The sequence below is a fragment of the Lepidochelys kempii genome, chromosome 1 (assembly GCF_965140285.1).
Source record: "Lepidochelys kempii isolate rLepKem1 chromosome 1, rLepKem1.hap1, whole genome shotgun sequence".
In the NCBI taxonomy this organism is placed as follows: domain Eukaryota; kingdom Metazoa; phylum Chordata; order Testudines; family Cheloniidae; genus Lepidochelys; species Lepidochelys kempii.
The window spans coordinates 218,872,542-218,900,452 of NC_136380.1; the positions used below are offsets into that span (position 1 = coordinate 218,872,542).

The following is a 27,911-nucleotide window of genomic DNA, read 5'->3' on the forward strand; positions in this document are numbered from 1 at the left end:
AGCGGGGGGGGGGGGTCGGATAGGAGGCAGAGGCTGGCTCACGCCTGGCTGTTTGGGGAGGCACAGCCTCCCCTAACCGGCCCTCCATACAATTTTGGAAACCTGATGTGGCCCTCAGGCCAAAAAGTTTGCCCGCCCCTGGCTTAGAACGTAGAAGAGGAGATCAGTGGAAACACTAATGTAAGGCAATCTAGCTGGCTGTCAGTCTCTTTCATGAGGTACCCATCCACCCTGGGTGAGCCAAGCAGGATGAAGAAGCAAAAAAGAAAAAGTGCCAAACAAAAGCTGTTTCTGTTTGCATTCCCCGGCGGATGCAGAGCGGTGTGGTTGGAGGTGGGTTATCTTGTCACAATGACTGTTATTTGCAGCAGGTGTCACTTGCGAGGCAGAGCTTTCCTGAGAACGAATCACACCAGGAGACCTGGGGACTGATGAAACTGGTGTCAGGGCGCTGTGTTGCCACTGGAGTCGGATGCCGGGGTGGGGGTGTGGGTGGGGAGCCGGATGCAGGGATTTCATACCAGGGCAATGGGCCTGGCGGGAGGCAGGGCAGCATTCTCTGCACGTCTCCTGCAGACACCAGGAAGTGGCAGCAGAGGGCACTGCCTACTGGCTAGGGTGCTGCAGCGCCAACCCCCCCCCCCACGCCCCCACACACTTAGGGGACGTCTGAAAAGTGTGAGTGGAAATGGGAAGAGAATGTGCAAGAAATCTCGGGAACATGCCGGCACCCTCATGCTGTGTGCAATAGTGGGGGCCCAAAATGTGCAGCTGACAGGAGAAATTGTAGAGTTGCTGGTTCGGACAAGGAAAAGACAAACAAACCCTACATTAATGTAATGGTAAGAATGAAAAGTTAACATGAAATCAAGTATCCCAAGAATATTGGCCTATATACTGATCGCTTGTACATCAGTGCAAATTCAAAGTAACTCCACTGAGGTCAGTATAGTTACTTACTCCTCATTTGCACCAGTGCGCATGAGATCGGAAGTTAACTACGCCATATTGCAGCTATTGTGTATATTTACTTTCAAACAAGGCATTACTTTTTGTGGGGGCAAAACTGCAATAAACTGCAGGTAACGTTTTACCCCGCAATGAATTGCCAGGAAAAGGCAGTCACAAAACAGTAGGCACAATTCACTGTAGCTGAAAAATTGTGCCTCCAAAAACAGAAGTCTGGCTAGCAAACAGGCCTTTTAAGAGGGCGAGTCAGTGTTGCTATGAGAGTGTTTGCATTTCTTGTTTTTGTTTGTTTTATTTTAAAGTCACCATTTTCAGAGAAAAGAAAAGGAGGACTTGTGGCACCTTAGAGACTAACCAATTTATTAGAGCATAAGCTTTCGTGAGCTACAGCTCACAAGTCTCTAAGGTGCCACAAGTCCTCCTTTTCTTTTTGCGAATACAGACTAACACGGCTGTCACTCTGAAACCTGTCATTTTCAGAGAGAGCACTAAACAGGAAAGTCAGGGAGCTGAGTTCTAGTCCTGGTTGTGCCATTTTCTCACTCTGTGACCTTGGGCACATTACATCTCCTCTCTATGCCTGTTTGTCTATCTGTAAAATGACCACAGACTTTAAGGCTAGAAGGGACCATTGTGATCATCTAGTCTGACCTCCTGCACATTGCAGGCCACAGAACCTCATCCACCCACTGCTGTAATAGATCCATAACCTCTGGCTGAGTTACTGACATCCTCAAATCATGAAAATAATTTTAAAGTTAAGACAACTAAGTTTGGAAGAAAATTAGGGCTTTTCTACTACACTTAAAATGTTGTGGTAACGCATCGTCATACGGCTCCTCCTTTTTAAAGTACTTTGAGATGTATGGATGGAAAGTGTTATGTAATATATACATGTAAAATATGATGAATAATAGTTAAAGTGATTTTTAAATGCAATATTCCAGGATACCACCTCGTCTTCCCTGCAAAGAAAAAAGGGTGAAAAAAGGATTGAAAGAATTGAATTGGCTTCTGCTACCCCAGATCACTTGTAATTCTTTTCACTTTCAGGCAGAAGCCTCTTAACTGGTCCAGGGCGCAGACAGACAGGCATGCGTGTGAAAATTACAAGAACTGCCCAGTGGACACCTATGGCAATCGGGAATGACTGGCCGCAATAAGAGAGACAACCTGGGTGAGGTAATATCTTTTAATGGACTAAATTCTGTTGGTGAGAGAGACCAACTTTCATGCTTACACGGAGCTCTTCTTCAGGACTGGGAAATGTACTCAGAGTGTCACTGCTTAAACAAAAAGAAAAGGAGGACTTGTGGCACCTTAGAGACTAACCAATTTATTTGAGCATGAGCTTTCCTGAGCTACAGCTCACTTCATCGGATGCAAGCTCACGAAAGCTCATGCTCAAATAAATTGGTTAGTCTCTAAGGTGCCACAAGTCCTCCTGTTCTTTTTGCGGATACAGGCTAACACGGCTGCTCCTCTGAAACCATTCAAGGTGAGATGGCCTGTTAAGATGTGTCCAGGAAGGAAAGAAAGGGGAGGAAGCAGCTGGGTGGGGGGTGGTTAGTGGGTTACAGATGTTGTAATAAGCCATAAATCCCCTGTCACTGTGCAGGCTGTGATTTTTAACAACACGGAGGACTCTCTCTCTCTCAGCTGCGGGACCCTTCATGCAGTGTGCACACACAGCCACAAAGCTTTGCTCGCCACACACCTGCCTCCGCTCTTCTCCCTCTTCGCGGCTCCCCGCCCCTAGGACTGTTAACCGTCGTTTTTCGTGCGCTTGTGCCGTGCGGACTTTCGACCCGGCCCCCGGCGCTCCCCTGCCTTTCACTAGAAGACCCTGCTGTCCCTCTAGAAACTTCTCAGTCCCGCCTCCTGTCGCTGCCGCGCCTCGCTCCTGCGCTGCTCCCCGCCGCCGCCTCCCCCTGCTGCGGAGCGAGCCGCGCCATGACTGCGGAGGAGATGAAGGCGGAGGGGGCTCCCGTGGAGGGCGCGGACATCACCCCCAAGAGCGACGGGGGGGTGCTCAAGGTAAGGCGGGGGCTGGCTCGGCGGGGGGTCGGAGCCCGGGGACGCACGCGAGCGCCCCCCCCCCTCGGGCCGGGCCGCGGGGGGGGTGGGGGTGGGGTGGGGGGAAGGTGCAGCGCCGGGGCCCGCCCGGGCGGGACGCACCTGGCAGCAGCCGGCGCCTGGCCCCCGCCCTCCCCGCTCCAGAACTCGAGGCCCGGCTGCCGTGTGAACGCTGCCCCCGCGCCGCTTCTCCAAAGGCCGGGCGGGCACCAGGCTACCAGCCCGTCTTGCCGGGGGCTGGTACAGCCTCCGCGGCTACCTAGGAGCCTCTGCTCTTGCTGCGGTCCCTCCCGAGCGCGCGGCCACGTGCGTGTCTGCAGCCGGCGGGCTCCGGGGCGCAGCATAAGGGGCAGCGGCGGGCTCCGGGGCGCAGGCGCGGGGCCCCTCTCCTCCCCCCCCGCGCCGCGCACAGACCGTGGGTGCATCCAGTGGGTCCAGCCCCAGCCCCGCCTGGAGACTGGGAGGCAGCTGGAGTTGCACGTTACAAGGGATAGGGGCCCAGACACGCCCGTGGGAGCCAGATGCATCCCCGGGAGAGACTGCAGGCTACGTCTTTAGCTGGTGTAATGGGTCTGGTTCCGCAGAAATGCGAGGCGCTCTGCTGATTTACTGCAGTTGAGAAGGTTCCAGAAGGGGGTGCTCTATCTTGATGTGAACGGCCTCCCCCCAGACAAAGATGGAACACCGCATGCTTGGACCTCTAGTCACCTGGGGCCCCACCTCCCTGCTTTAAAAAAAAAAAAAGAGAGAGGGGAGGCTGCTATATATCAATTTTGTACAGATTAGATGTGGGCTGTTGGCAAGCTGCAAATGCAGCCCTCAGCTGGGCCAAGTCCCTGTGCCCTTGCTTTAAGAGGCATGGCTTATTGCCAAGCTGACTGCAGTGGTGCTTCCAATCACTCTACCCAGAATGGCAGAAATCTGACTTCTCTTACTCTCTGAATTTACAAACCCTGTGTAGCTAGCTTTCTTGCTTTTTTTCTTATTTATTTATTTCATTTTTCTTTATTTGGTATTGCTTCTCCACTTTCTCCACCCAGACTGCGGAGTAGAGCCCTGTACAGGACTTTTTTTTTCTTTTTAAATTCCACTTGCTCTTCCATTGTTTCTTGCATTTTTATCCCACTCCCACCCACAAAAATCTTAGATTCCTCAAGTCCCATAGGAGAGACCAATTCCCCCATGCTACTTAACAAAAAACCAACAACCCAAAAAACAGTCGGTTAATATAAATGGAATTCAGATGTATTTTTTTACATGGTGAACTGGTTAGAGGTTTAGTGTTTTCCTGCAAATTACTGCAGTCTGTTTCCCACCCCCACCCAAGAAAGTACTGCCCACAAGAAAGTACTTTTTGTCCGTTCCCGCTATTATGGCAGCAGGACCCACGGGATCCCAGTCCCACTGTAGGGCTGTACTGCAGAATCCCTTTCAAAAGTCTGTTCTGGTGATCATGGTTAGTCTTGTTGAAATGTGAGCATGCTGGTCAGTCAGGGCACCCAGACACTGCACCATTAAAGACTATATGGAATGAAAGACTGTCCACCCTCCTTTTGGGCTGGGTGGATTTCCTTGGGTCTATCCTGCAACCAGATGTGTTAACGTAAATGTATTTGCACTAAAAGGGCATTACTCTCTTAGCCCCTGGCCTATCTATAGTGAAAACCAGTAGACTTTTAGCCTGCTTTCCCAGACCAGAGCTGACATGGATTTTTTTTCTTAAAACAAAATCCTGGACGACCTAGGGGATCAAGTGTGTCCTCCAAGAAGTGTTGTGTTCATGGAAACAAGGGCAGAGTCGGGCCTGTACACAGTTTTTGTAATGGGGAAGGGGGGTTCATTCACATGTCATGGAAACTGCAGGCACTTGCATGGTTTATTTGAAGTTTACATAGAGTGTATGGGGATGGCTAAAATGCAGTCACTCCATAGAGTTAGCTGCACAGCTCAGATTGTTGTGTCCTTTGACCCCCTCCCAGTGCATGATGCCTGTTAAGATTTTGAGATATGATGGATTTGGGTGACTGTTATTTCACAAACCATAAAATTCTACACTGGGGGTGGGGTTGGGGAGAGAAGGAAGAGTAGGAAAATAGGACTTTAACAAGATCATCAAAGTGTTCTCCTGCCAGGAGGGTATGGAGTGCTGAGCAGAGGAGTGCACCTGAGGGATGCTGCGTCACCACTTACTGCACTGCCATGGGCAAAGCAGCAAGCCACATACTTTCCCTCTCTGTTCCTGTGAAGGATGGTGCAAGATACAGCTCACCACAGGAGCAGCTCTCAGGTACAGGCTATGGACTCGAGTAGCCTGCTGATCCAGCCTTTGTGTCTGAGCTCCCACAACACAAGGCCATGGCTCAAGAACAGTACCTTTTGTCCCCACCCCAAGCTTTCCAGTGAGTGAAGGGAGTGAAACAGGACCTGAAGGAAGTGGTGGTTGTGAAAAAACTGAGCGAAAAGGAGAGATGGAAAGACAGTGAACAGAAGAGTCATGGCATCCATGCCACGACACGGTGTGAGGGAGACATGAAGTTCATCCAACAGTTTTTCAGGAGGCTTTTATTTAGAGAGAGAGAGAAAGACAGACATAATGGGCTCTCTTACATCAGTAGAAGTCCATGGAGTTATAATAGAATTGGAGCACCAGGCCCAGGCACTCCTATGAAGTCACTCCTGACCGTGTCTCCAGGGTGTGAGGGGAGTCAGTCCCTACTGGCCCAAATGCAGATACACTTTGGTAGGGATCATGGGCTAGCTGGCTGCATGAACTAGCATGAAGAGCACTGTGGTCTGCCTCTGTTCTTAATGCTATAATTCTGTAGTAGCTAAAGAGGCTCTAATAATTAGTCAAGGGGCTTTTGTGTATTGACTTAGGAGCAGCAGAATTGGGAGGGGTGAAACAATAGGATTTTCTCAGTGTTGGAGACCTGTCCAGATTCTTCAGACTGGCAGTTTGTGTGGCATAACCCCACTGAAATCAGCAGGCCTGACTCTGATCTCTCATACTGCAATTTTTCACTGGTAATAGCTCCCTAGATTTCAGTGCGATTGTTTCCGTTTCTCAGCAGTGTTAGATTATAATCAGACCCAATGGCTGTACCTTGGTGTTTCTGGAAGTAGCCTAGGAGTTTGGGCCCGGCACATGGGCTTTTCAATAAATTAACCTAAAAATGAGAGCGTAAGGAGAAGTTTACAGTCATACTATGAATGGAAAAATTAAGGTTCTACTGGAAGGAAAATGTAAACATTTCATTCAGGGTAGGAAATTGACAACACTGTCAGGTATTGCAGGTGAAACTTGCTATTGTCCAAACTGAATGAAGCACAAAAAGTAAACCATACATAGGTTGTGCAAGGTCAGGCATGACTGATTTTTTTTGAGTGCCCAAGACGAGACATCTTAAAGGAACCTGACTCTTCAGAGTGGGTGCCCAGCACTTTCTGAGAGTGACCCCACTTCAGGGATATCTCAGATTGGCACCCCAACATCAATAGCCACTTCTGACAATTCAGATCTGGATTTTTTTTTTAAAGGGCAGGAGAGGGAAATCTAAATCTAAGATATACAATTGGTGACACCAAAGGCTACTTTCGTAATTTTCCAAGACCCAAAGACTATGTTTTATTTCCATGTACATATACTTACCTAAATCCAAAAATGGAGGCCTACAACCGTAGCAGTTGCTTGAACTTCTGTCTTTCTTGACTGATGTCATGAAGTTGTTTGTCTTAGTTCACCAGCAATTTTTTTTTTTTTTAAAGCAACCCTCAGATTGGGTAGGAGGGATGGCAGCTATTGGCCATCATGTAGTGGCTCCCGGGCTGTATTTAGCCTTCAGGTTTCTCTCCTTATATAAATCTATACAAGTAAGGGATATTTTCCTCTTATAGCTGGCACTGGTGGCTTTCCATTATTATAACACTCTGTGTCAATTGCTGTAAGTCTGTCAGACTCTACCATTCTGGACTGAAACTTCCTATGCTTGTGGTCTACCTTAGGTGCTACAGTTCAGTCCTTTTCAAGAATAAAGCTGTTGGAGGGTCATGCAGTGTACATTTTTTTTTTTTTTTTTTAGTTTGGGGGGGTAGGGGGATGTTTTCTGACAGTCGTAGTCTCCCAGTAGTTGGAAGAAGGAAGTCAAAATTTGGGTGGAAGATAGTCCTGTCTCCTACTGTTACAATGAAAATCTGTCCTGATTTATAATCTCTAGGGATAGTCTTCATTAGCACATGTGCAGGTGAGTTTGTACAGCTGTTGGCATTCTGGGTTTTGCTAGGCTGCACTGCACATGCACCTGTCTCCTCTGAACCTCCTGTAGCTCTCCAGATACAGCTGGAACACAAGCAAAATGGAGTGTTCCATTCTTCCCAAATACCCTCTGGCCTAGTCGAAGTGCTGGACTAGTTCTAGTTCTGTCTCCTCCGTTTGCAGACCTTCCTGGTTCCTATTACTGGGTAAGGCCTCATACCCTAGGAGGAAAGCAAGTAATGTTTCCCCTATTACCGATTGGGTAACAGAGGATCAGCGAGGTTGAAGGAGTTTACTGCTTGTCGAGCTGGGAATTGAGCCCAAGTGGCAGTGCTTCTTGGAAAGAATATGCCAAATCTGTGTATTTGGATATGTCTGCAAAATGGAGATATCCCCCCACACCACCACCTTTACAAAGTGCTGTGAGTCCACGGATGAATGAGTACTCTGTAACCTAAGAGCTTTAACTCTGTCCCCAACTAGATAACACTTGGATTTGGGAATAGAACCCAGGCGTCCGAACTCCCCATCTAATGTTAGAACACGTCCTCACACAGAAAAAGAGAGGGCTTCTTTCTCATTCACTGCATGTACGCTTTAGTATAAAGTTCTACCTCTGTGGTTAAGACAGCCATAAAGCATATGCATAAGGAAACAGAATTAAGGATTTGTGGATTACCTTATTTTTGGCACTTCCTAACTTTTGGGTGATGTCCCTTTAAAGTCCGGGGAATGAAAAGTTAGCTGATGGAGTGTCCCTTTTCTAAATAGGCACTATGCTGTGAAACAATTATGTAAGCAACTCTTTGGTAACATATTTAACAGTAGTTTGGTCAATGTTGGGATAGAAGTATTTCCATGAGTATGTCAGGGATTTCCTGTCAGTAGGGCTGAGAGGAAGTTAATCTCACTCATTCATGAAATAGGGAAAAATTGTGATGACCACCTTTCTCTCCCTGCCAAAATAACCCCCAGTGTTGGGCTAAAATGCTCTCTCCTAAACTTTCCCATTTTGGGTAAATCCTGTAGTTGGATTTACAGTTACCATGTTAAAAAAAAAAAAAAAAAGACAAAAAAACCACCTCCATTGAAAACCTGATATTTTCACTTGCTTTCTTTCAGACAGTTAATGCATCTTTTAAGGATGCAATTTTCAAACTTGGTGCCTATAGTTAGGCTCCTAAATTTAGATGGCTCATACATATTTGGGTGCCTGATCTGTAGATTCAAAGCTTCAAAAATGTTCTTTGTCTTTCAGAGCAAAAAGTACACCTACCAACCCAAAATAGTTCAAATGAAAGAATAGCTTATTGTAGCCAGGTAGTATTTTAGGGTGAATAGAACACAGTAATGGTAGTAATCTCCCCAGTTGGTATTGTCAAGGAAATCTATATAGATACAGGGAAGCTGAGAGCTGTTTTCCCTAATTTCTAATCTAAAGAACAAAGCGTTACCTCTTAGGATAGTTTAGGCCTGCCTAGTGTTACACACATGGCAGAGTTGTGACTTTGTTATCCAAACTGTATTTTTTGTATCCAGCTCAGTATCACTTATTGAGCATTTCTTTCTCAGGTTATCAAGACGGAAGGAACTGGGACAGAGTCTCCCATGATAGGTGATAAAGTGACTGTCCATTATACAGGATGGCTTCTGGATGGCACAAAGTTTGACTCTAGCCTGGACAGGAAAGACAAGTTCTCATTTGACCTGGGGAAAGGTAATGTCCCATGTTTTGTGTTTTAAGAGTCTGTTTGGCACCATTCACACTGAGGCTCCATGTATAATGATTGTGGCTCCATATAATTGTTCCATAATTGCACATTTTAAAGCTCCTACATAATTGTGCTCCAGGAACTAAATGTTAATTTTTTAAATTATTCAACAATTTTTGAAGAATGGAGTGTAGTCGATGCAGCAATGCCTACCTAAGGGTTTGTCTACATGGAAAGTCATTCCTGATTAATTCTGCCCAATTAACTTTCTGTATGAACATTCCTAGTATGGAATAAGAATGCCTTCTTTCAGTTTTTTTTAATGCACTTCCAGGGTGATTAAGCTAATTTGGAATAAGGCTCTCTTATTCCGGAATAAGATCACCCACATAGAAAGTTAATCATGAAAAACTATTCCCCTTTAAATAACATCCTATTGTAATATGGATTAATTTCCCCATGTAGAGAAGCCCTAAGAATGCAGATGGTCTGAAACAATAGCTTAGATAAGTGAACTGTTACATTCATCTCAGTGGGGAATTCACCCTGAACTGTAATGATAACTTAAAATATCGACACTGGCTATTTCACTCCTTTCATCCTGGAAGAAACATCAAGCAAGCATGCCTATTTTTGGTGGTTGGATATTGGAGCAGGTTGCAGTGGGGCAGCTGTCAAACTGTGGAGGTAGAGAATGAGGAAACCAGCCCCTCTGCCCCTACACTTCTAAGTCATCCTTGGTCGAAAGGGACCAGGAAAGAAGAGAAGCATGCCTCAACTGTCTCCTTGATGCCAGAAGCCCAGTCACCTCTTCCACCATTTCAAAACCTCCAGCTTCTCCCAGACGTCTTGTTCCTAGCACTTACATTTTGTCAACCCAGAAATTTCAGCACAGTTAAAAATTAGGGGACAGGGTAAAATTGACTGCCCTAAAATAATTAACGCCAGGAATAGTGTACCAATTGGATATGGGGTGGTGAATAAGAGGGCTTGATGGTGCCATGTCGTCGGAGGTTCAGGCCCCTATTTGGTCTCTGGCTTCAGTCCCCTATTTGGTCTTTTCCCTCCTTTATAATTGTGTGTAACTTTATCTTTTTGGGGGGAGGCGTGGGTTGAGGGGAAGGGGTAGCGGGAAGAAGGCAAGTTCTAGGGATGTCTAAAGGAGTTAGTGCCCTAGCTGTCCTCAGCAGTAGCAGAGCTTCTTCTCCTAGATGTTTGTTTCATGTTGAAGGACATCTGGATAACATTTGTGCTGGCCTCTGCCAATTGATAAAGTACAAAGAGAAAGGACCATCATTGTGGATTGTCTGTTTTCAAAATATGAAAAATCTCACACTCTAAGACCTTCCTCTTCCAAGAGTTTATTATTATTATTTCACAGCACTTGGCAGCGTGACAGGAACTTCAGACACGCTCCCTGCTTCGGATGGCTTGCAGTCTGTGTAGACAAAAGATTGGGGGATGAGGGGAGCAACAATTTAGGGTTCAGCACTGTAGGCCAGATTTTGATTACTTCCACATTTTGACTTGAGTGGAATTAATCCTGATGTATACAAGCTGAAGTGAGAACAGAATCAAGTCTGTAGTTTCTATAAAGTGCCCAATCAACTTTTGGGTGTTTGTGTAAAATAAATATTAATAGTAATGACCAGTATCTCACACTTCTTTGATATGTGCCTACCAAGTGTATGACTGAGCTCTGATTTGTGCAGGTGAGGTGATCAAAGCTTGGGACATTGCTGTGGCAACTATGAAGATTGGGGAAATCTGTCGGATTACCTGCAAACCAGAATATGCCTATGGTTCTGCTGGGAGCCCTCCTAAGATACCTCCCAATGCCACACTGATTTTTGAGGTAAGTAGGGACTGTCATTGACTACACGTTGTATAAGAAAGATGGTGCATTTGCAGTAGAATGTAGGGAGTGCATCTTAATTCCACAAGGTGACGCTTATCTGTAAATTCCCTTCATTAGCTTGGAAGACAGGGTAGTCCGTCAGTGGGAACAGAATGGGATGGTCCTTGCCCTCAGAATCCAGGACCATCTCCAAAGGGCTGGAGGAGAGAACTGTGTGACCTGTTATTATTCATCTGGTCTACACTCTAGATCTGGTAGCAGACATCAGGGAGAATGACATAGAGGTGTAGCTCACTCTAGGGTAGGATCGAAGGCAGTACCTTATTGGCAGTCCAAAATAATACATTAAAAGTGAAATACTCCTTTATATAAAGTGGGAGAATGAGAAATCCGGGGTTCTGTTCCCAGCTGCCATTGACTTCCTGTGTAACTTAAGTTAGGGGGTTCTGTAAAATGTGAGTAAGGGCTGGTGTACACTGGGAACTTACATTGGCATAGCCACATCTCTCAGAGGTGTGGATCTATACCGGCGTAATCCCCAGTGTAGACAGTGGTAGGTGGACAGAAGAATTTTTCTATCCTCTCAGGCAGATGGATTACCTGTGCTAACAGGAGAAACCCTCCCATCGGCATAGGTAATGTCTACACTGAAGTGCTGCAAGTTACCCTAGTGCTTTTTTACCTCAGAGGCATAATTAATTTTAGTAAAGCATTTACAAATTGTATATGTCTCCTATCGAAGGATCTTAACAGTGAAAGAAGAAAACTGGTTAAGATTTGAAGTAGTTGAAAAATGAAAGTTTAGAACCCACTTCCATTTTGCAGGGTTCAAATCAGACCTACTTTTCACTTTATTGAAACAACTATAAATTTTTCATTCACTCAAAAAGCCACTAACAGTAACAATGATACGATAAATGTCTCTTCAAATCTTAGAGATAAGGTAGGTGAGGTAATATCTCTTATTGGACCAACTTCTGTTGATGGAAGAGACAAGTATTTGAGCTACACAGTTCTTGCTACAAAATTTCACACAACTTGAGAGACAGTTTAGGGTTTTTAAGTCTAAACCAACTTTGTTCCAAAATTGAGACGAGCTCTAATTGAGATGTTCACAGAGTTTATCAGTAGCATTAAAACAATGAATTGTAGTTCTTCTGCAAGAATGAAATATCTTGCTAATCCTTAAAGTAATGTAAGGGAGCAGTTGCAATGTGGTCCAGAGTATACTGGTGATCTGCAGAGATGGATCCACAAAGGGACTTGAGCTTTGCAATCATCAGTGTTTGTTTAAAAAAAAAAAAAAAAAAAATCCCTGGCATCCAAAAAGCCTGGGTTAGTTGCCTGTGCTCCTTATACAATGCATGGGGAAAGCTGCTTGTCAGATAGGCATTAGGCCAGACAGAGAGAGAAGGCCTCTGTAGTTTAGTGGTTAGGATATGGGAGACCCTGGGTCTAGTCCACCTACCCCAGTGACTATTTAATTACTCATTAAAAATGGAACAGCTTCAACAGGAGAGATGCAGAGAGGCCTACATCCGACTATCCCATAGTTTAGTGGTTAGGGCACTCAACTGAGCAGTGGGAGACCCCTGTTCAAATCCCTTATTTCCATTAGGCAGAGGGTGGAAATGAACTGGGGTCTCCCATGTCCCAGATGAGTGCTCTAACCACAGGACACAAAGCTATAAGGGAGGGACCACCACCACTTCTTAGTTTGAGTGGGCACTGATCTAGTGAGCATGCTCACTGCATTAGGACTCAAAAGTGAGGTAGGTGTGGGCAACACTTACCTTCCCCAGGTTCAAGGATCACATGAGGATTTAGACGGGGGATGGGCATCCAGACTTCTCAAGTGAGCGTGCAGCAGCGTGCCCGCCCAGAGGCAGGAACTTGGCACCTAGGGAACTTTTTCAGTGACACTTAAGTGCTGAGTGAGTTTAGGTACCTACAGGGTTAGGTGGCAGCCAAGCAGTGGTTTTGTGGATTATAGAGGTGCCTAAGTCCATTTGTGGATCTTGGCCTCAGTGCTGGCACTTTTCCCGTCCTCCTACTGCTACGGGTGTCCAGAATCTTTATTGCAAGCAGCCTGGAGGCCTGTAAAAGCAGTTGGAAACAGAAGGAGGCAACTTACCTGCCTCATGAGGAGCCACTCTTACATAAGAGGAAGTGGGAGCAGCCTTCAAATATTGGAGCCACCCTGGAATTAGAGCCTACCAGCCACCAAGACCAGAGGAGTGGCTGGGTGGGGAGGGAATGAAGTAGTTGGGCAACATATCCGCAGTGAGGGTGCGGAGTAGGGGAACAGACTGGACAGGAGGGGAAAATTGACTCGTGTCAAAAGGAACAAAACTTAAGTCGCTAAATCTTGTTCTTTGTATTGTAATTCTTCCTATCACAACTTTTTCCACGTGAGCAGTTGCTGCAGCTGCCATAAGGGAATTCTGGGTTTGTGAATAGAAGTGTGTGTGTACTGGGGGAGGGGGTGGAGTTGTTCCATGTGACCATCTTTCTATCCATGTGTTCGCCATACTTTGGGAAAGCTTTACCCTTGTTGGAAGGAATGTAGCTCCCTGCTTGGTTTCTGGGATGTTCTCAGCTGAACAGGAGAAACTTAGAATTTGAACTGAGATCCTTGCAAGTAAAAAATATTTTACATTTCTGTGGTGGTTCCCATCAGAGGGAGATGACTTTTTACAAAGTCATTAACATTATTCCATCTTACAGGAGGGAGGCGGGAGGAGAAGAGACACCAAAGCTAACAACTTGCCCACTGTCATAGCAATTCTGTGGCAGAGTGGGACTAGAACACAATCTCCTGTTCCCTGAAGACAATGCTGCCTCCCTTGTAAAAACACACAAAATGCCGTTTTGTTTTTTTCCCCAATTATTACATTCATTTATTTAAATGATTCATCATTAAGAGGCAGGAGTGCAGGTCAAACGGACTCTGGTTCTGAATTAGTCATTCATTCTAGTTTTTCTAGAGGCAAGGAGGTTTTACTTGCCTACTTAACAAGGGTGTCAGACTAACTAGTTCAAAGCATAGTCTATGTTAAAGTGTTACCGGCATAGCCTGTCTGTTGAGGGATAGGGGGAGTGTGTTGCTGACATATCTATGTGGGCAAAAAAACAAACCTAGTGTATATGCACCTATACTGGTATTAGTGTCTTCGGCTGGTAAAGCTTATTTTGCTTTGCTGAGCCAGCATAAGCTACATCAGCATAAGCAGTATAACTGTCTCTCTGCAAGAGGGCTTTGCTGCTTTAACTATACCAACATAGTTAATGTCAAGTTTTAAGCGTAGACCAGGCCAAAGTTCATACAGTGACTTCTAAAATGTAAAAACACTATAAAAGTATAGTCATTAGTTTGTCTTATTTAATGATCTTTTCAGTTCATCTTTAATGAAAAGTGGAGGCTGGTCAACACGGTTGAGAATGTAAATAAAATCTAGTGTGACATTTTCACATGTCTTTCCTTCACTCTCCCCTATTAACTTCTGCGCACTAAACCACCTGTCTGCATGGAGATATTTCTAGTGCAGAAGAATGATGGGGAGAGACTGTTGGGAGTGAGGGCTAGGTTGTAAAACCTTACTCCCAGTGATGAGCTTTTGCCCATGTGAGTAGGTCCACTGGAATTAACAGGGCTACATATGCAATTAATTGTTTTTGCTAATGGGAATAATGGGGTCACAATCTAGACCTAAAAGAAAGACCTGGCAATCATTACTCAGGATCTCTCCCTCCAGCTAATTGTGGTTAATTTGTATTAGGTTATTGGGCTATGCATGTATACAGTGTATTGTTCCCTATAATACATCTTTGTGTGTGTCTGCAAGTGCATGTGCACACAAGCAGAATTATAAAGATAGCCTGAGAAAAGGAAGCTACCTTCAATGCTGGAAGGCTTAAACCTCCACTGTTACAGTCCTCTAATGCAAGGGTGGGCAAAGTTTTTGGCCTGAGGGCCACATAGAGTTTCCAAAATTGTATGGAGGGCTGGTTAGGGGAGGCTGTGTGTGGCTCCCGCCTCCGAAGCTCCCATTGGCCGTGGTTCCCCCCTCCCCCCCCCACGGGGCCCCAGGGACGTGGTGCTGGCGGCACCATGGGGGGCAATCCTGCGGGATCCAAATCCCTGAGGGGCCGGGTCTGGCCCACGGACCATAGTTTGCCCATCCCTGGTTTAGCTCAAGGCAGAGTCTCTGCATTTCACAAGAGTTCAACTTAGTGACCAGGTATGGGTTTAGTCATACTAGCTGCCAGCAATCATGTGTGGCACAGTTAAATATATAAGTGAGAAGATCCTGCCTCTATTTGAAACCAGCTCTGTGGGGCATCCTTCTATTAACCTCTTTTTGATGTTGGAAAATTTAAAATACAAGTTTATTCCAAAAAAGTATAATGGACATGTTCACTGTCAGTACAGTATGAATGAGTAGCAACAAGCATGAAGCATCTTTGATAGCATGAACGTGATCTGAAACACTTCCTCCTTACTTTCCTAGCTCATGAATATGAAAATCTGTGTCTCGCTCCTCTAGATGCTTTGAAAGAGAACTCCACATGAGATTGACTGTATTTTATTTACATAAATTTTGACAAGCTGAGCTCAGGTGTTCCGCTGCCATTCTACTAAAGTCCCCAATAACACAGGTATAGCTGAATCTCAGCCTTTCCCTAATTGCCCATGCTTCCTTAAGTGGGGATCTGTGTAACATGTTATGGTTATATAGTTGTGAATAAACCAAAAAAAATGCAACCCTTCATTTTATAGAAACAGCTGCCTGTTATTGTTATTAAAAGGCCTCTGTTTCTCTGGAAGGCTGCCCTGCACTCAATGCCCTTTCCTTCTCACTACTTTAAATAATGCCTTGATTCACCCTGCAGCATGATATAAGTGGCCTTGAATCACCCGTGGTGAAGCTAGAAGGTCCAGCTCCTCAAAGGTATTTAGGTGCCGAACTCCCATTGAAATCAATTAGAGTTAGGTGCCTAAATAACTTTGAGGATCTAGGCCGAAGTCTCTGTGGTGTCTGTGTTTCCAAGCCCAGATTATCCTTCCTAGCAGAGAGGTCTCCTCTTTTTCCCCCTCCAACAGCCAGCATCCCCAAGGTGAATACAAAGCGGAAAAGGAGGATGCTGTCAGCTGCCTCTTTGTCAACACTGGGGAAGTGGTTGTGTTGGGGGCAGGGGTGGAGAGGTGCACATCTTTCTTTCCTTCCTTCCTTGTGCAGTTTCCTAGCAGAAAATGATAGAGCCTTGGCCTGAGTTCATTTCTCCAAGCCAGGGATTCCCCCTTTTAAGGCAGGTCTGGGAGCATGTTTTGTAGTGTGAAGATTCCATCGCATACTTCCCTTCCTTCCCAGATGTTCCAGTGGGGGAAAAGGCAACAGGTTTCTTACCTAGAAACCATGCTCATTCCTGCACATTCATAGGAGCATTGGTCCAGAGGCTCTGATTTGTTCTGATGAGGCAATCAAAAGCCTGGGACATTGCTGTGGCAACTGAAGATTGGAGAAGTCTGTCAATTACCTGCAAAACAAAGTACTCCTATGGCTCTGCTAGGAGCCCCCCTAAAACACCTCCCAATGCACACATGATCTCCCTCCCCTCCTTGAGGACTTTCCTAACAAAAAATGATAGTTTTGGGCTGAGTTCATTCCTCCAGGCCAGGGATTTCCCTTTGAAAGAGTCCTTGGCTGGGTGACTCCATTGGAATGCACTGCTGTGGAGACCACAAGGTCTCTGCATGGATGTGCTTGTGGATTTGTAGGGATGTGCATGGTCCCTGGCTTGGAGCTGTGGTCTGTTCCCCCTGATGGAATGTCTGGGGAGGAAGTTTACGATGGAATCCTCATAAATCTCCTCCCTCTTTGCCCCATCATGTGAGTGCCTCCCTCCCATGGTAAAAATCTGCCTCAGAACATTTAACCTGGTTTATATCCCCAGGAGGGACTTTGATAAGAATACCAGTTGCATCAAGGAGATGAGTTTGTATTCCTCCCCATCCCACTGAAAAATGCTGCATTGTTCTGATCTACTAGCTCAAAAAATAAAATTGGCCCACTGTCTTGTATACCTTAAGGCCCAGGAGCCAACAGTACCCCACATCCTCTCCAGGCACTGTGGGGATACCAGATCTCTCTGACTGAAATGTTTTTTTGCAGTTTATTCATGCAAAAAGAGAAGTAACATTAAAGCTCTGGTGAGAAAATCATTGTAATCATTTTAAGTGGCTCAGCTTGATTCTAACCCACTAAAGACTGCAAATACACTACAGCTTTTCTGCCTGGGAAGAAATGTGTTTGATCTTCCAAATGCTTGTGCTGAGCAGCCTGGGAGGCTGAAATAAGTTCCAGTAATATGATGCAAATGACTTTCCTGAGAGCCTTAGGGGAGAAATTCCAAAAAGCAACTGCTTCTCTTCTGAACTGAAGTCCGCTTTTCACTAACCTCAGCCTGCTCCTTCCTCTCCTCTGCTTCCCCTCACTGCTGTTATGCCTCAGACCATCGCCATATTTGGGGTCGGGAAGGAATTTTCCTCCAGGGCAGATTGGAAGAGGCCCTGAAGGTTTTTCGCCTTCCTCTGTAGCATGGGGCATGGGACACGGGTCACTTGCTGGAGGATTCTCTGCTCCTTGGAGTCTTTAAACCACGATTTGAGGACTTCAATAGCTCAGACATAGGTGAGGTTTTTCGGAGGAGTGGGTGGGTGAAATTGTGTGGCCTGTGTTGTGCAGGAGGTCAAACTAGATGATCATAATGGTCCCTTCTGACCTTAGTATCTATGAATTCCCTTTTCTGTAGGGAGGGGCGAATCCCTTCCTTCAGTATCTCAATCAGAAAGTCCCAGCTCCCCTGCAGTGACATCACATGCCATGGAAAAAAGAGGGAGAAACACACTGCATTCTGGAAGAGGGTTAGTGGGAAACAGAAATGAAAGTGCCTTCTCATGACTGGCTTTGTACACAGTAGGTTCAGGAGTGTGCAGTTGGAGATTGAGCAGCTGTCTCCTCACCCTGCCAGCATCTGGCACTGGTCACAGGCTGCAGTCATTTCTCATTTTTCCCTCCTCCTGCCAGATTCAATATGTATTCGAAAGTAAAACAGAGAGGGCTAGGACAGTGTGAGAAAAAGCTAGATAGATATATGCTATCATAGGGTTTTGACTTCTTTACGGAACCAGGGACAGAGGCTTGTCATCAGCAAAGTGTTGTGGAGTAAGTTGGCTTGTCCTAGTCTGGTCTTTCTCCCATTTCTCTCTGGTCAGAGTGTTAATCTGGGATCAGGAGCCCAAACAAGTTGAGAAAGAATTAACTGGAATCAGAGGCTGATCACAGCTCAAAATTATCCCTTAAAAGAAAGTCCCAAGAGAGAAGTCTCATCAGATTGTGCAAGTAGAACAGTGTTCTGTTGTTTACAACTGTCAACACCTTTCCAGATCCAGACATTCTGGTCTGTTCTGTGGGACTCCACCGCGGTGACCTTGGGCAAATTCGTTTGCCATCTTAAAACAGGGTGCATTAGTCTAAACAAGGCTGATTATAAACAACTGTGTTGCTCATTTATACTCTTTGTTTTTACCATCAGTCTCACTACAGCATGTTTATTGGTCAAAACAACCTCTTGTTACCACTGTCATAACATAAGACTTGCCATAGGCGATCAGATTGCTTGTCCATCTAGTCTGGTATCCTGTTTCCAACAATGACCCAAGACAGGTACCTCGGGAAGAATTATCAATTCTTAAAAATCTGGAACTAGACTCTCATGCCACACTATCATTGAGAACTCAGGTTCATGTTCCATCCAGGTCAATTTCCAATTGTTTGCGTTTCCCTTCCAGCCGCCTACACGCTCAGAGTCGGTTTGGCTTCACCCTTCTCTTCTCGGTACACCTGAAATGTAGTGTTTCCCAACCTGGCCCCCTTCACTTCAGGGTGGGCAAGGCTAGAGAAGAACATGGATGGAAATAAAATGAGAGCAGCAAGGGTGCTAAGGCCTAGGAGAAGGATGATATGGAGGATGGGGGACCCGCATTCACCAGTCCATCACAAGGGGAGAAGGAGGGCAAATGAATATAGGTTGGGAATCACTTGAGTTCAGCTGAGATAAAGCTGGACTGAGTCTCATCTCTGTCTAGACCCCTGAAGAGCTCTTCCTGGGTTTCCTTTGATCCCGTGGGACCAGCCCCTTGGAATCTGTCTCAACTGGGGCTCCAATCCTGTGCCTATTGAAGTCAATAGGAGTTTGTTCATTGATGCCAGTGAGAGCAGGATCAGGCTGCAAGTGAGCAGCTTGCTTCAGCTGACATAGCTGCACTTGATGTTTCTGCATGTTCTCCCTCACTCCCTGCTCTCTGTGCCCATCTTTCCCATTTCTACCTCTTCTTTTTAGTTCATGTCCAGCCCTGACCCAGTTAACATTTCTGTTCCCTCTAGAGTCCTGTCTGAGAGCAGGTCCTGGCCATGCCCACTCGTAGTGCACTGAGTTCCAGCGCGTTACCTCAGTGCCAAAGCAGCAACCATGAGCAAGTCCATCAGGCTTTAAAATGCTAGTCTTTAATGTTGTCTCTGCTGTGTTGCCTGTGTTCCAAGGGGTTTTTGATGTAAACGCTCCCCCCTACCCTCTCCCACACAAATACACACTGCTTTTAAACAGCCTGTGGAAGGATGAGGGCTGGATCTCGCCCAAAGTGTCATCCTGACTTCACACAGCATCATTGTTGTCAGTTAAACGGTACATGGAAGTCAGAACTGTGTGATCACAAAGCTTGTTAATGGTCCATAGTATTCAGGCTTTTATGTTCTTTGGGGGCTTCCAGCCACTAGAGGGCTAGATATAATCACAAACACCTGAGCTGCCCTGACTCCATTTTGCAGAAGGGCAAGTGCACTCATAGATTCATAGATACTGAGGTCAGAAGGGACCATTATGGTCATCTAGTCTGACTTCCTGCACAACGCAGACCACAGAATTTCACCTATTAGGCCTATTTACCACGAATATTTAATTACCAAAACCATGTTATCCCATCATACCATCTCCTCCATAAACTTATCGAGTTTAATCTTAAAGCCAGATAGATCTTTTGCCCCCACTGCTTCCCTTGGAAGGCTATTCCAAAACTTCACTCCTCTGATGGTTAGAAACCGTCGTCTAATTTCAAGTCTAAACTTCCTGGTGGCCAGCTTATATCCATTTGTTCTTGTGTCCACATTGGTACTGAGCTTAAATAATTCCTCTCCCTCTCCGGTATTTATCCCTCTGATATATTTATAGAAAGCAATCATATCTCCCAGCCTTGGTTGTCTGATGCCTGAAACATACAGTCCTTTATGGGCAGCAGGATTTTCAAAGGCCTCTCTGCTGTGGCTTTTCCTCTCATGACTAGAGACTGAACTCCATAAGAGCTCTGTGTTGACACTACAGGAATTAATGTAAGGCTGTCCTTTTCTCTGCAGATAGAGCTGTTTGAGTTTAAGGGAGAGGATCTCACAGAGGATGAAGATGGCGGAATAATCCGAAGAATCCGTACGAAGGGCGAAGGCTACTCCAAGCCCAACGAGGGAGCCTTTGTAGAGAGTAAATCTCTTTCAGGGGGCAAATGCAGGACTATTAAAGGAGGTTGCCTTGTGCGTGGGTAGCAGAAGCGATGGCTGGCCACTAGGTAGCAAAGGAGCCATTCCAAAACCACCTCTCATTCTGCTGCTGGACAGCTTTTATCCTTCTACCAGAAACCTGACTTGGGGACTCAGGAGGCTTTGTAGGGCTGCCCAGGTGCCCACCCTCCTTGACAAGAAGAGCCAGACATTTTTCAGGAAGATAGAGAGCATGGGGAAGGTTCTGACATTTGTTCAGTGTTGCACAAAGAAGAAAACCCAGATGTGCAAGTGAAAGGGTTTATTGGGTTTAGCACCAGATGTTACATTTGCTGCCCAGACAGTCTTTTTAAGGGGAAGAAGTTGCTTAGTACAAGGAAGCCTGGCATTCTCCTGGTTCCCTCTGCTAGCTTCTCTCTTGCTGCTCTAGATACCCTCTAACCTGCCTGTGGGATTTTTTTGTATCTCAGTACAGCTAGAAGGTCGACATGGAGATCGAGTGTTTGACGAGCGGGAGTTGCGGTTTGAGATTGGAGAAGGAGAAAATTATGACCTTCCTCCTGGCCTGGAACAAGCAATTCAGAGAATGGAGAAGTCAGAGGAATCTGTGGTGTATCTCAAACCCAGGTAAGCATCTGCTGAACTCCAGTAGTTTCACTAGACCAGTGGTTCTTAACCTGGGGTGCATGCACCCCCTGGGGGGTGCAAGATGCCCTTTCTGGGGGTGCGAGACATGCCAGATTTTCTTAGAAGGTAAATCATCGAAAACACAAATTAAGCACAGGCACATAAGTATAACTCCTTTGTTTCATCAAACCTATGTGTTTGATAACATTATACATTTTTTTAACGATTACTGTAATATACAAACAAAAAATATATCTAGGTTTAAAGAACTGACCTACTTCAACGATTTTTGATAAAGCGTGCAAGAACATATTTTGATTTTTATAAGGAGTGCGAGAACATATTTTGAGAACCAAAGGGATGCATGCAGGCTGAAGTAAAGGTTAAGAACCACTGCACTAGACTATGACTGTGGCCCCAGTACTTCTGTCTTTTGATTATTCTGGGCGTGTTTGTAGCTCAACGGAGTGGGTGTGTTTTTCTGATTAGTTTAGTTCTGCCCCCTCACCCCCCAAAATACCCTGGTCAAAATTTGGATGGCCCCAGAAACCTGATACCTGGGAAGTATCTAGCTAGCTGAAACTCCGGTTGAAGAAGCAGCCAAACTGGAATGTGGGTGGACATGGACTGCATTCCGCACTGTTGGGGTGGAAAAGTAGCATTGGCTAAAGAGTTCATGTAGGAACATAGGGGTTGCTGTACCAGAACAGAGCGATAGTCTAGCCATCTTCAGGGGCTAGGGAGAGGTGTAAAAACCACATGCTGCTCCTAACTATTCAGCACAAAACTGTGGTGGTCAGTGCCTTCCTGCCCCCCCCGAGAGTTATTATGCTCTGAAGCGCTTGGATTCACAGCCATTGTCATTTTCATCCCAGCCCTTGGGACTTCACATGCTGTTCCTATTTGTATAAATGTGCATGCCCTTTATTGACTCTTAATAAGCTGTTTACCTCAGTAATACTCAGCATACAGTGATGCATGTGAATGAGCTGGGGGTAGAGGATGGCCGTTCTTGAGATCAGCCTTTTGGCCAGTCTGATGTGAGAAAATAGCCAGCTCACAGATGCTCAGGTTAGGAGAGAGGCTGTTAGAAAATCCCTTTGCTGATAGAACAGCTATGAACATTTTGTGAGGCCTTTGGGGAGAAGAAAGAATCTCTCTGCTTTCTCCGAAACAAGACCAGTTTCTGTCCAAACCCTGCATCCACCATGGGAGCTGTTTCGAAGATACACATTCTTGTGTGAGCTGAGAATGGCTGGGCCTGGAATATGGAGAGCCAGCTACTGCAGCTTTTTTGATGGTCCTGCATGTAAGTAGTAGTTCCCCTTTCCAAGGAAATAAGACAGATTCTCTGTGGAAAGGGGGAGATGCAGGCTTCATAGCAGGATTGCAAGCAAGAGAAAAGTTTGTCCTCCGTTTCCTGCAAGCCCTGGCTTGTTTTAGGTTTTGAAATATTTTAATGAATCTAGTGCTAGTGAATGGTGCAGGTTAAACAGCAGTTGGGACCAGAGTCCTCTGTTTATTCTCAGAATGGATAGAGAACAGGCAGCAGCTAGACATGCTCATCCAATCCGACATGCTGGCACCTGAGCTTGAGGGACTACCTTCAGATGGGAGGAGATAGCTCAGTGTCCAAACTCATTAAATTCTTGGCCTCACAACAAGAGAGGCATCTTGTGCCAGTTACCAGTAGTTTTATGGTGTGGTCACATCCACTAGGAACTTAACTGAGACCAGCAAACTCATTTCATAGAGGCCATCTAACAGCCATGAGATGGTAACGACTTCGGGTGGCTGCTGACCCAAAATCGATACAAACTGGTAACCTATAGATGAAAGACTTTGCATTCCAATCCCACACAGTCACCCCGGCCGCACCCCTGCTGTTTTTAGGCAAAAACTGCTTGTGCCCTTGTGTATTTGGTAACACTGAGCAAAATGCGAATTTGGTGCATCTATATAGGCATGTTCTCTTGGCTTCTGCTTCCCTAACAGAGAACAGGTCTAGCTGGATTCTTTAGAAGCCACTTATTTCTCTTACAGCTACGGTTTTGGGAGTGCTGGGAAGGAGAAGTTTCAGATCCCTCCAAATGCAGATCTGCAATATGAAGTGAAACTGAAAAGCTTTGAAAAGGTAGGAACAAAGGGATGAAGTCCTGTTGGGATGGGGAAAGGGGTGTGTGTGGATACAGGCTCTGCCTGAGAGAGCAGGAGGAAGAGGTGAACTTTGATCAGCTGAGGATGGGAAAAATAATAAACCTATGGAAGGTGAAGTGGGAATAGGAATCCTTGGACGAAATCCCCTATATTCTCAGTGGACCCACATCTGCTTTGAGCAGCATCTCTCCTGCTGTAATCCAGTTCCCTCATGCTCAGTGGCAATACCTCCACCCATTCTTCCATGCCTTCCTTCCTCTCCTTACCCCATAAAAAGATGCAGCACATACTGATTGATTTCTGTAATGCTGCCTGCAGTGACTCAAGAGCCTGAGTACCAACCTCAGGGCAGACTGTTAGGAAGAAGGGCACAAACCCCAGACTGGTTGTGAGTTTATATTTAGATTTCCCTAACCAATTATCAAGTGTAAACTCCTCAGGCACTATAACAGCCCTAAGCATGGCGTCACAGACAGTCCCCTTGGGTACTCCAATCCATTTCACCACCCAGGTGAGCGTACTTTTGTGGTAGATCGTCCCTTATACCAAGAATCACAGCAATATTCAGGTCACTCCCAATCCCAAAAGACCAGTCACTTTACCCCATATCAGTTGTACCTTAGATCTCACACCAAAGACAATACCTGTAAGCAATTCTATAATAAACTATCTAAAGATTTATTAAGTAGGAAGAGGAAACAAGAGTTATTTACAAGGTTAAAGCAGGTAAAGAGATACACAAATGAGTTAAAATCTTAAGTTTTGAAAAGTAATAGAAGTTTCTATAATAAGCAAGCTCTACACGACCTTTAGAGCTAACCCAGGTTAAGCACTGGGGATCTCTCACTTACGCCTAGTAAACCTTGCCCCCCACAGTTCAAGCAGCATAGATTTCCTTCTGTTTGGGGTTTGATTCCTCTTATCCTTTGTGCTCTGAGGTGCAAGCTCAGCATCTTCACAGGGAGAGAGGGGTGAAGAGGCAAAATAACAAACATCCGTTGTCCTCTTTATCATCCCACAATAGTATGTCTGGTGTCAATGGACCTTTCCCATTGGGTAGGATGTAACCTCTTCTGTTGGAGATCAGCACTTTACACTAGTTAATGTCTTTCTCGTGTCTGGTGATTTACACAGTCACAGAGGCTCACAATACAAGTGTTCAAATATTATCTTACAGTACGAGATACAGATGTTTTAAGTGAGATTAACGTCTACAACAACTCACAAGCATTTAGTAAAGTGTAAACACTGAACACAATCTTACAATTCTCATACCTGTTTTAACAATACTAACACACAGTTGAGCCAGACTGATTCCAGCTCTGTATTTGTCAGTGTTGAGTTGAGACATGGATACCTTGGCATGAACTGGCACCTGGTCTGCCAGCATCACAGTTTCTTCCAGTATCTGATGGATGACTGAACTGTTTCTGTCTGGACAGGCTAAGGAATCTTGGGAGATGAATACAGAAGAGAAGCTGGAACAAAGCTCCATTGTGAAGGAGAGAGGCACCCAATATTTCAAGGTAAGTTAGAGTCCTCCCTGCGTGTGGTCAGCATTGCCCAGTCCCTGCTACAGGTCAGTATTGGTGCTGGAGAAGACCCTGTTGCAGGGCTGTCTCACACATTGATGGCATGTTGCATGCAATGTGCTGCTGAAGATAGGGGTACTTATCTTAGTTTTTTCTCGGATGCTGGAGGATGGGCCTTGGAGGTTTTTTTGTCCTGTTAGGGAGCTCTCCTTAGTGTCTATTCTGCACTTTCCCTGGGGACAAAGAGCTGGAGGTGGAGCCTTGCAAGGTATACCCACTTGGTATTTTTCTCTCTTATATGTCTGGGGCTAGTGACCCTGGGGCTTTTGCAGCTCTACAGGGAGTTCTCCTCTGTGCAGGAACAATGTGGCAAAGCTACAATGCTTGAATTTGCTGCTATGAGACAGTGCTGCACATGGGCAAGGTTCTGCCCACCGAGGGGGGCCTGAAGCAGCCATGTTACAGCTGGGGTCGCCAGGAGGAGTTTTAGCTGTCATGGCTGCTTTCTTCTTGGGGCCTTTCATGGCACACATGCCAGAGTGGTAGCTGCACTACGCTCAGAGAGTACAGCATGCTCCCTGCTCTCTGCATCTAACCAGTTGCGGCAGTGGGGGGACAGTGGTGTCCTGTCTTTCCCTGCTCTGTTTCAGACATCTGGCACTCATGGGGGACTGTGCTCCCCAGTGGGATTCTGGCCTGTTCCTGTGATTTGTGCACAACCACCCAGAAGCATATTAGTATGTGATTTTGTCTTCACGTACAGCACTTGTGTGGAGTTTGGCCACAGAAAATTTTCTCTGTTCACCTTAAGGTAGCTGTTCCTGGGTTGAAAAAGGGAGTAGGGAGTGTTGTGAAGAGGAGGGTGGAGCTGGACTAACTCCAACTTTATTGACTACAGGAAGGGAAGTACAAACAGGCAACATTACAATACAAGAAGATTGCATCCTGGCTGGAGCACGAAACAGGCTTCTCTGAAGAGGATGATGCAAAGGCCAAGAGCCTGAGGCTTGCTGCCCTCCTTAACCTGGCCATGTGCCATCTGAAGCTGAAGGAGTACTCACTGGCCTTGGAAAACTGCAGCAAGGTAACAAGGTTTTATACACCCTAGTGAGCAAAGTAGGCAGAGCATCTGGATCTTGCTGTAACTAGCTGGGCAACAGAAATCACTGTGGTGGGTTTGTGCCTCTCTTACCCTGCGTCCACCCCTGGGAAGGGCCAATATATCAAATTCCTCAATGGAAATTATTATTCTTTTCCATCTTCGTTCCCTGGGGGGGATTTTTTAATAGCTTCTTGTTTGAGAATCTCTAGGCACTTTAGAAAGGAAGGTAAGCTACACTTTACAAATAGGGAAACGGAGGTACAGAGAAGTTAGATGACTTACCCAAGGTCACACAGGAAGCCAGTGACCCAGCCAGGACTAGAACCCACATCTCCTGACTCCCTGTCAGATGCCCTAGTTGCTAAACCACACTGCCTCCCTTTGTCTTACCAAGCCCAGAATTCCTGGAGTGTTTACCCTGTAAAATAAGCAAGCTCATCCCTTAAGTGTCTCCTGCTGATTGTCTGGCTGTATTTCCTGAAACCAAACTACAGCCTGCTGCTCCCTTCCTATCCAGGCGCTTGAGTTGGACAGCAGCAACGAGAAAGGCCTTTTCCGGCGTGGCGAGGCCCATCTAGCTGTCAATGACTTTGAATTGGCCCGGGCAGATTTCCAGAAGGTGCTACAACTTTACCCTAGCAACAAAGCAGCCAAAGTGCAGCTACTAGCCTGTCAGCAAAAGATCCGGGAGCAGCATGAGAGAGAGAAGAAGATGTATGCCAACATGTTCCAGAGGCTTGCAGACAAGGGTGCCAAGGTAAGTGGTAGCACACCGCAAAACTCTGGGAGAACTGAATGGATACATGCGGGAAAAGAGGCAACAGGGATTGGGGCATTCTGCTTGCCATCTTCAGTGCTGCCAGTGGTACAAAGGGAGGACTCCCCAGCACCGCATCTGCAGAGAATGGAAGCAGCCCTCTGGTACCATGTTTGGCCACGTTGTCAGAGCCAAGCAGCACAGGGAGTTGTGTAGATTGGAAATGTTCTTTTACAAATCCTCGTCATTCAGAGCCAAAATAGAGTCGGAAGCATGTGCATGTTGTTGCTCCCTGCATGACCCGGGCCTTGTTTAGGAAGCACTGCAAGAAGCACCTCTTTGCCCAGGCCTCCCTAACTGCACTTGTTTTCCTAGCTGACTGATAAAACTTTAGGGAAGCAGGGTGCATGGTCTCTGCATGAGAGAGCCTGAGTCTCAGCTGAGCCCCTTAGGGAGCCCAGATATCCTGCTGATGAGCACCAAATTAATCTCTGTTATAGTGATAAGCTGCTGGAATGGGGAAGGGGTAAACGTTTCGTTCAGTTTTTTCATTGTCTCCCATGTAGCCTGAAGCTGATACCCTCCAGACCAGTGGCAGCTGTAAAGATGACACAACCATGAAAGAAGACAAACAGAACGGAGCCGAAGATAAATCACAAGTTGATGCAGAAGCATAAAAACAAACCCAATTCCATTAGTTTTGTAAACTGAAGAATTTCCAGTGAATTAGACCTTTATTTTTCTATCTGGTTGGATGGTGGCTTCAGGGGAGCAGAGGCTGGGGCCACGACACCGCAGTCATTTACAGCTTCATGTGTATGTCTATGTAGGAAACTCGGTGGTGGCCCAGATCTGGTGTAATCCTAGGGACTTTATTTATTCATTCTAGCCCTCTGTTGTTGTCGGGAGGTCTGTCAGGATTCCTTCTGCTCAGTTTCATTTCACTCTGCCATTGGTGTGTCTCTTGTTTTGTGGTCCCAGCTCATTCTAATCCCAGTCCTGCTTCCTAAACCCATTTGATTTTTTCTTTTAAAGCAATCTGCCTTTCCCGAGAGAGTCCTCACCTGAGAGACTTATGAACAAATCACTGCACCGAATTTTTCCGCCTCCACCTTGCTCCTTGCTGTTGCCTCTGTTAAAGCAGAGACCCCCTCCCATGAGTAAGTGTTGTAACCCTCCTTCTATGCCTGTTCTTTGCACATTGCTGAAGGTGAAGACTGTGAAGTCAAAGCTTGAGCAATAAAGCAGAAAAACTCCCAAA

The 27,911-nt window shown here is 45.9% G+C and overlaps 1 protein-coding gene across 4 annotated transcripts; it reads left to right on the forward strand.

The window, feature by feature from the left end:
• Positions 1-2,815: 2,815 nt before the first annotated feature.
• Positions 2,816-27,911, forward strand: FKBP4 (FKBP prolyl isomerase 4). Of its 4 annotated transcripts, XM_073313980.2 has the most exons (11): positions 2,930-3,006; positions 5,178-5,332; positions 8,870-9,014; positions 10,722-10,864; positions 20,338-20,458; positions 20,946-21,102; positions 23,146-23,236; positions 24,702-24,785; positions 25,690-25,875; positions 26,411-26,650; positions 27,217-27,911. In XM_073313980.2, the coding sequence occupies exons 2-11, from the start codon at positions 5,294-5,296 to the stop codon at positions 27,325-27,327; spliced, it is 1,317 nt and encodes a 438-aa protein (XP_073170081.1). In that variant the 5' UTR covers positions 2,930-3,006; positions 5,178-5,293; the 3' UTR covers positions 27,328-27,911. The 4 variants fall into 4 exon arrangements, with proteins under 4 accessions (XP_073170090.1, XP_073170071.1, XP_073170081.1 ...); XM_073313970.2 differs by lacking the exon at positions 5,178-5,332 and having other exon boundaries at positions 2,822-3,006; XM_078849076.1 differs by lacking the exon at positions 5,178-5,332 and having other exon boundaries at positions 2,942-3,006; positions 8,837-9,014.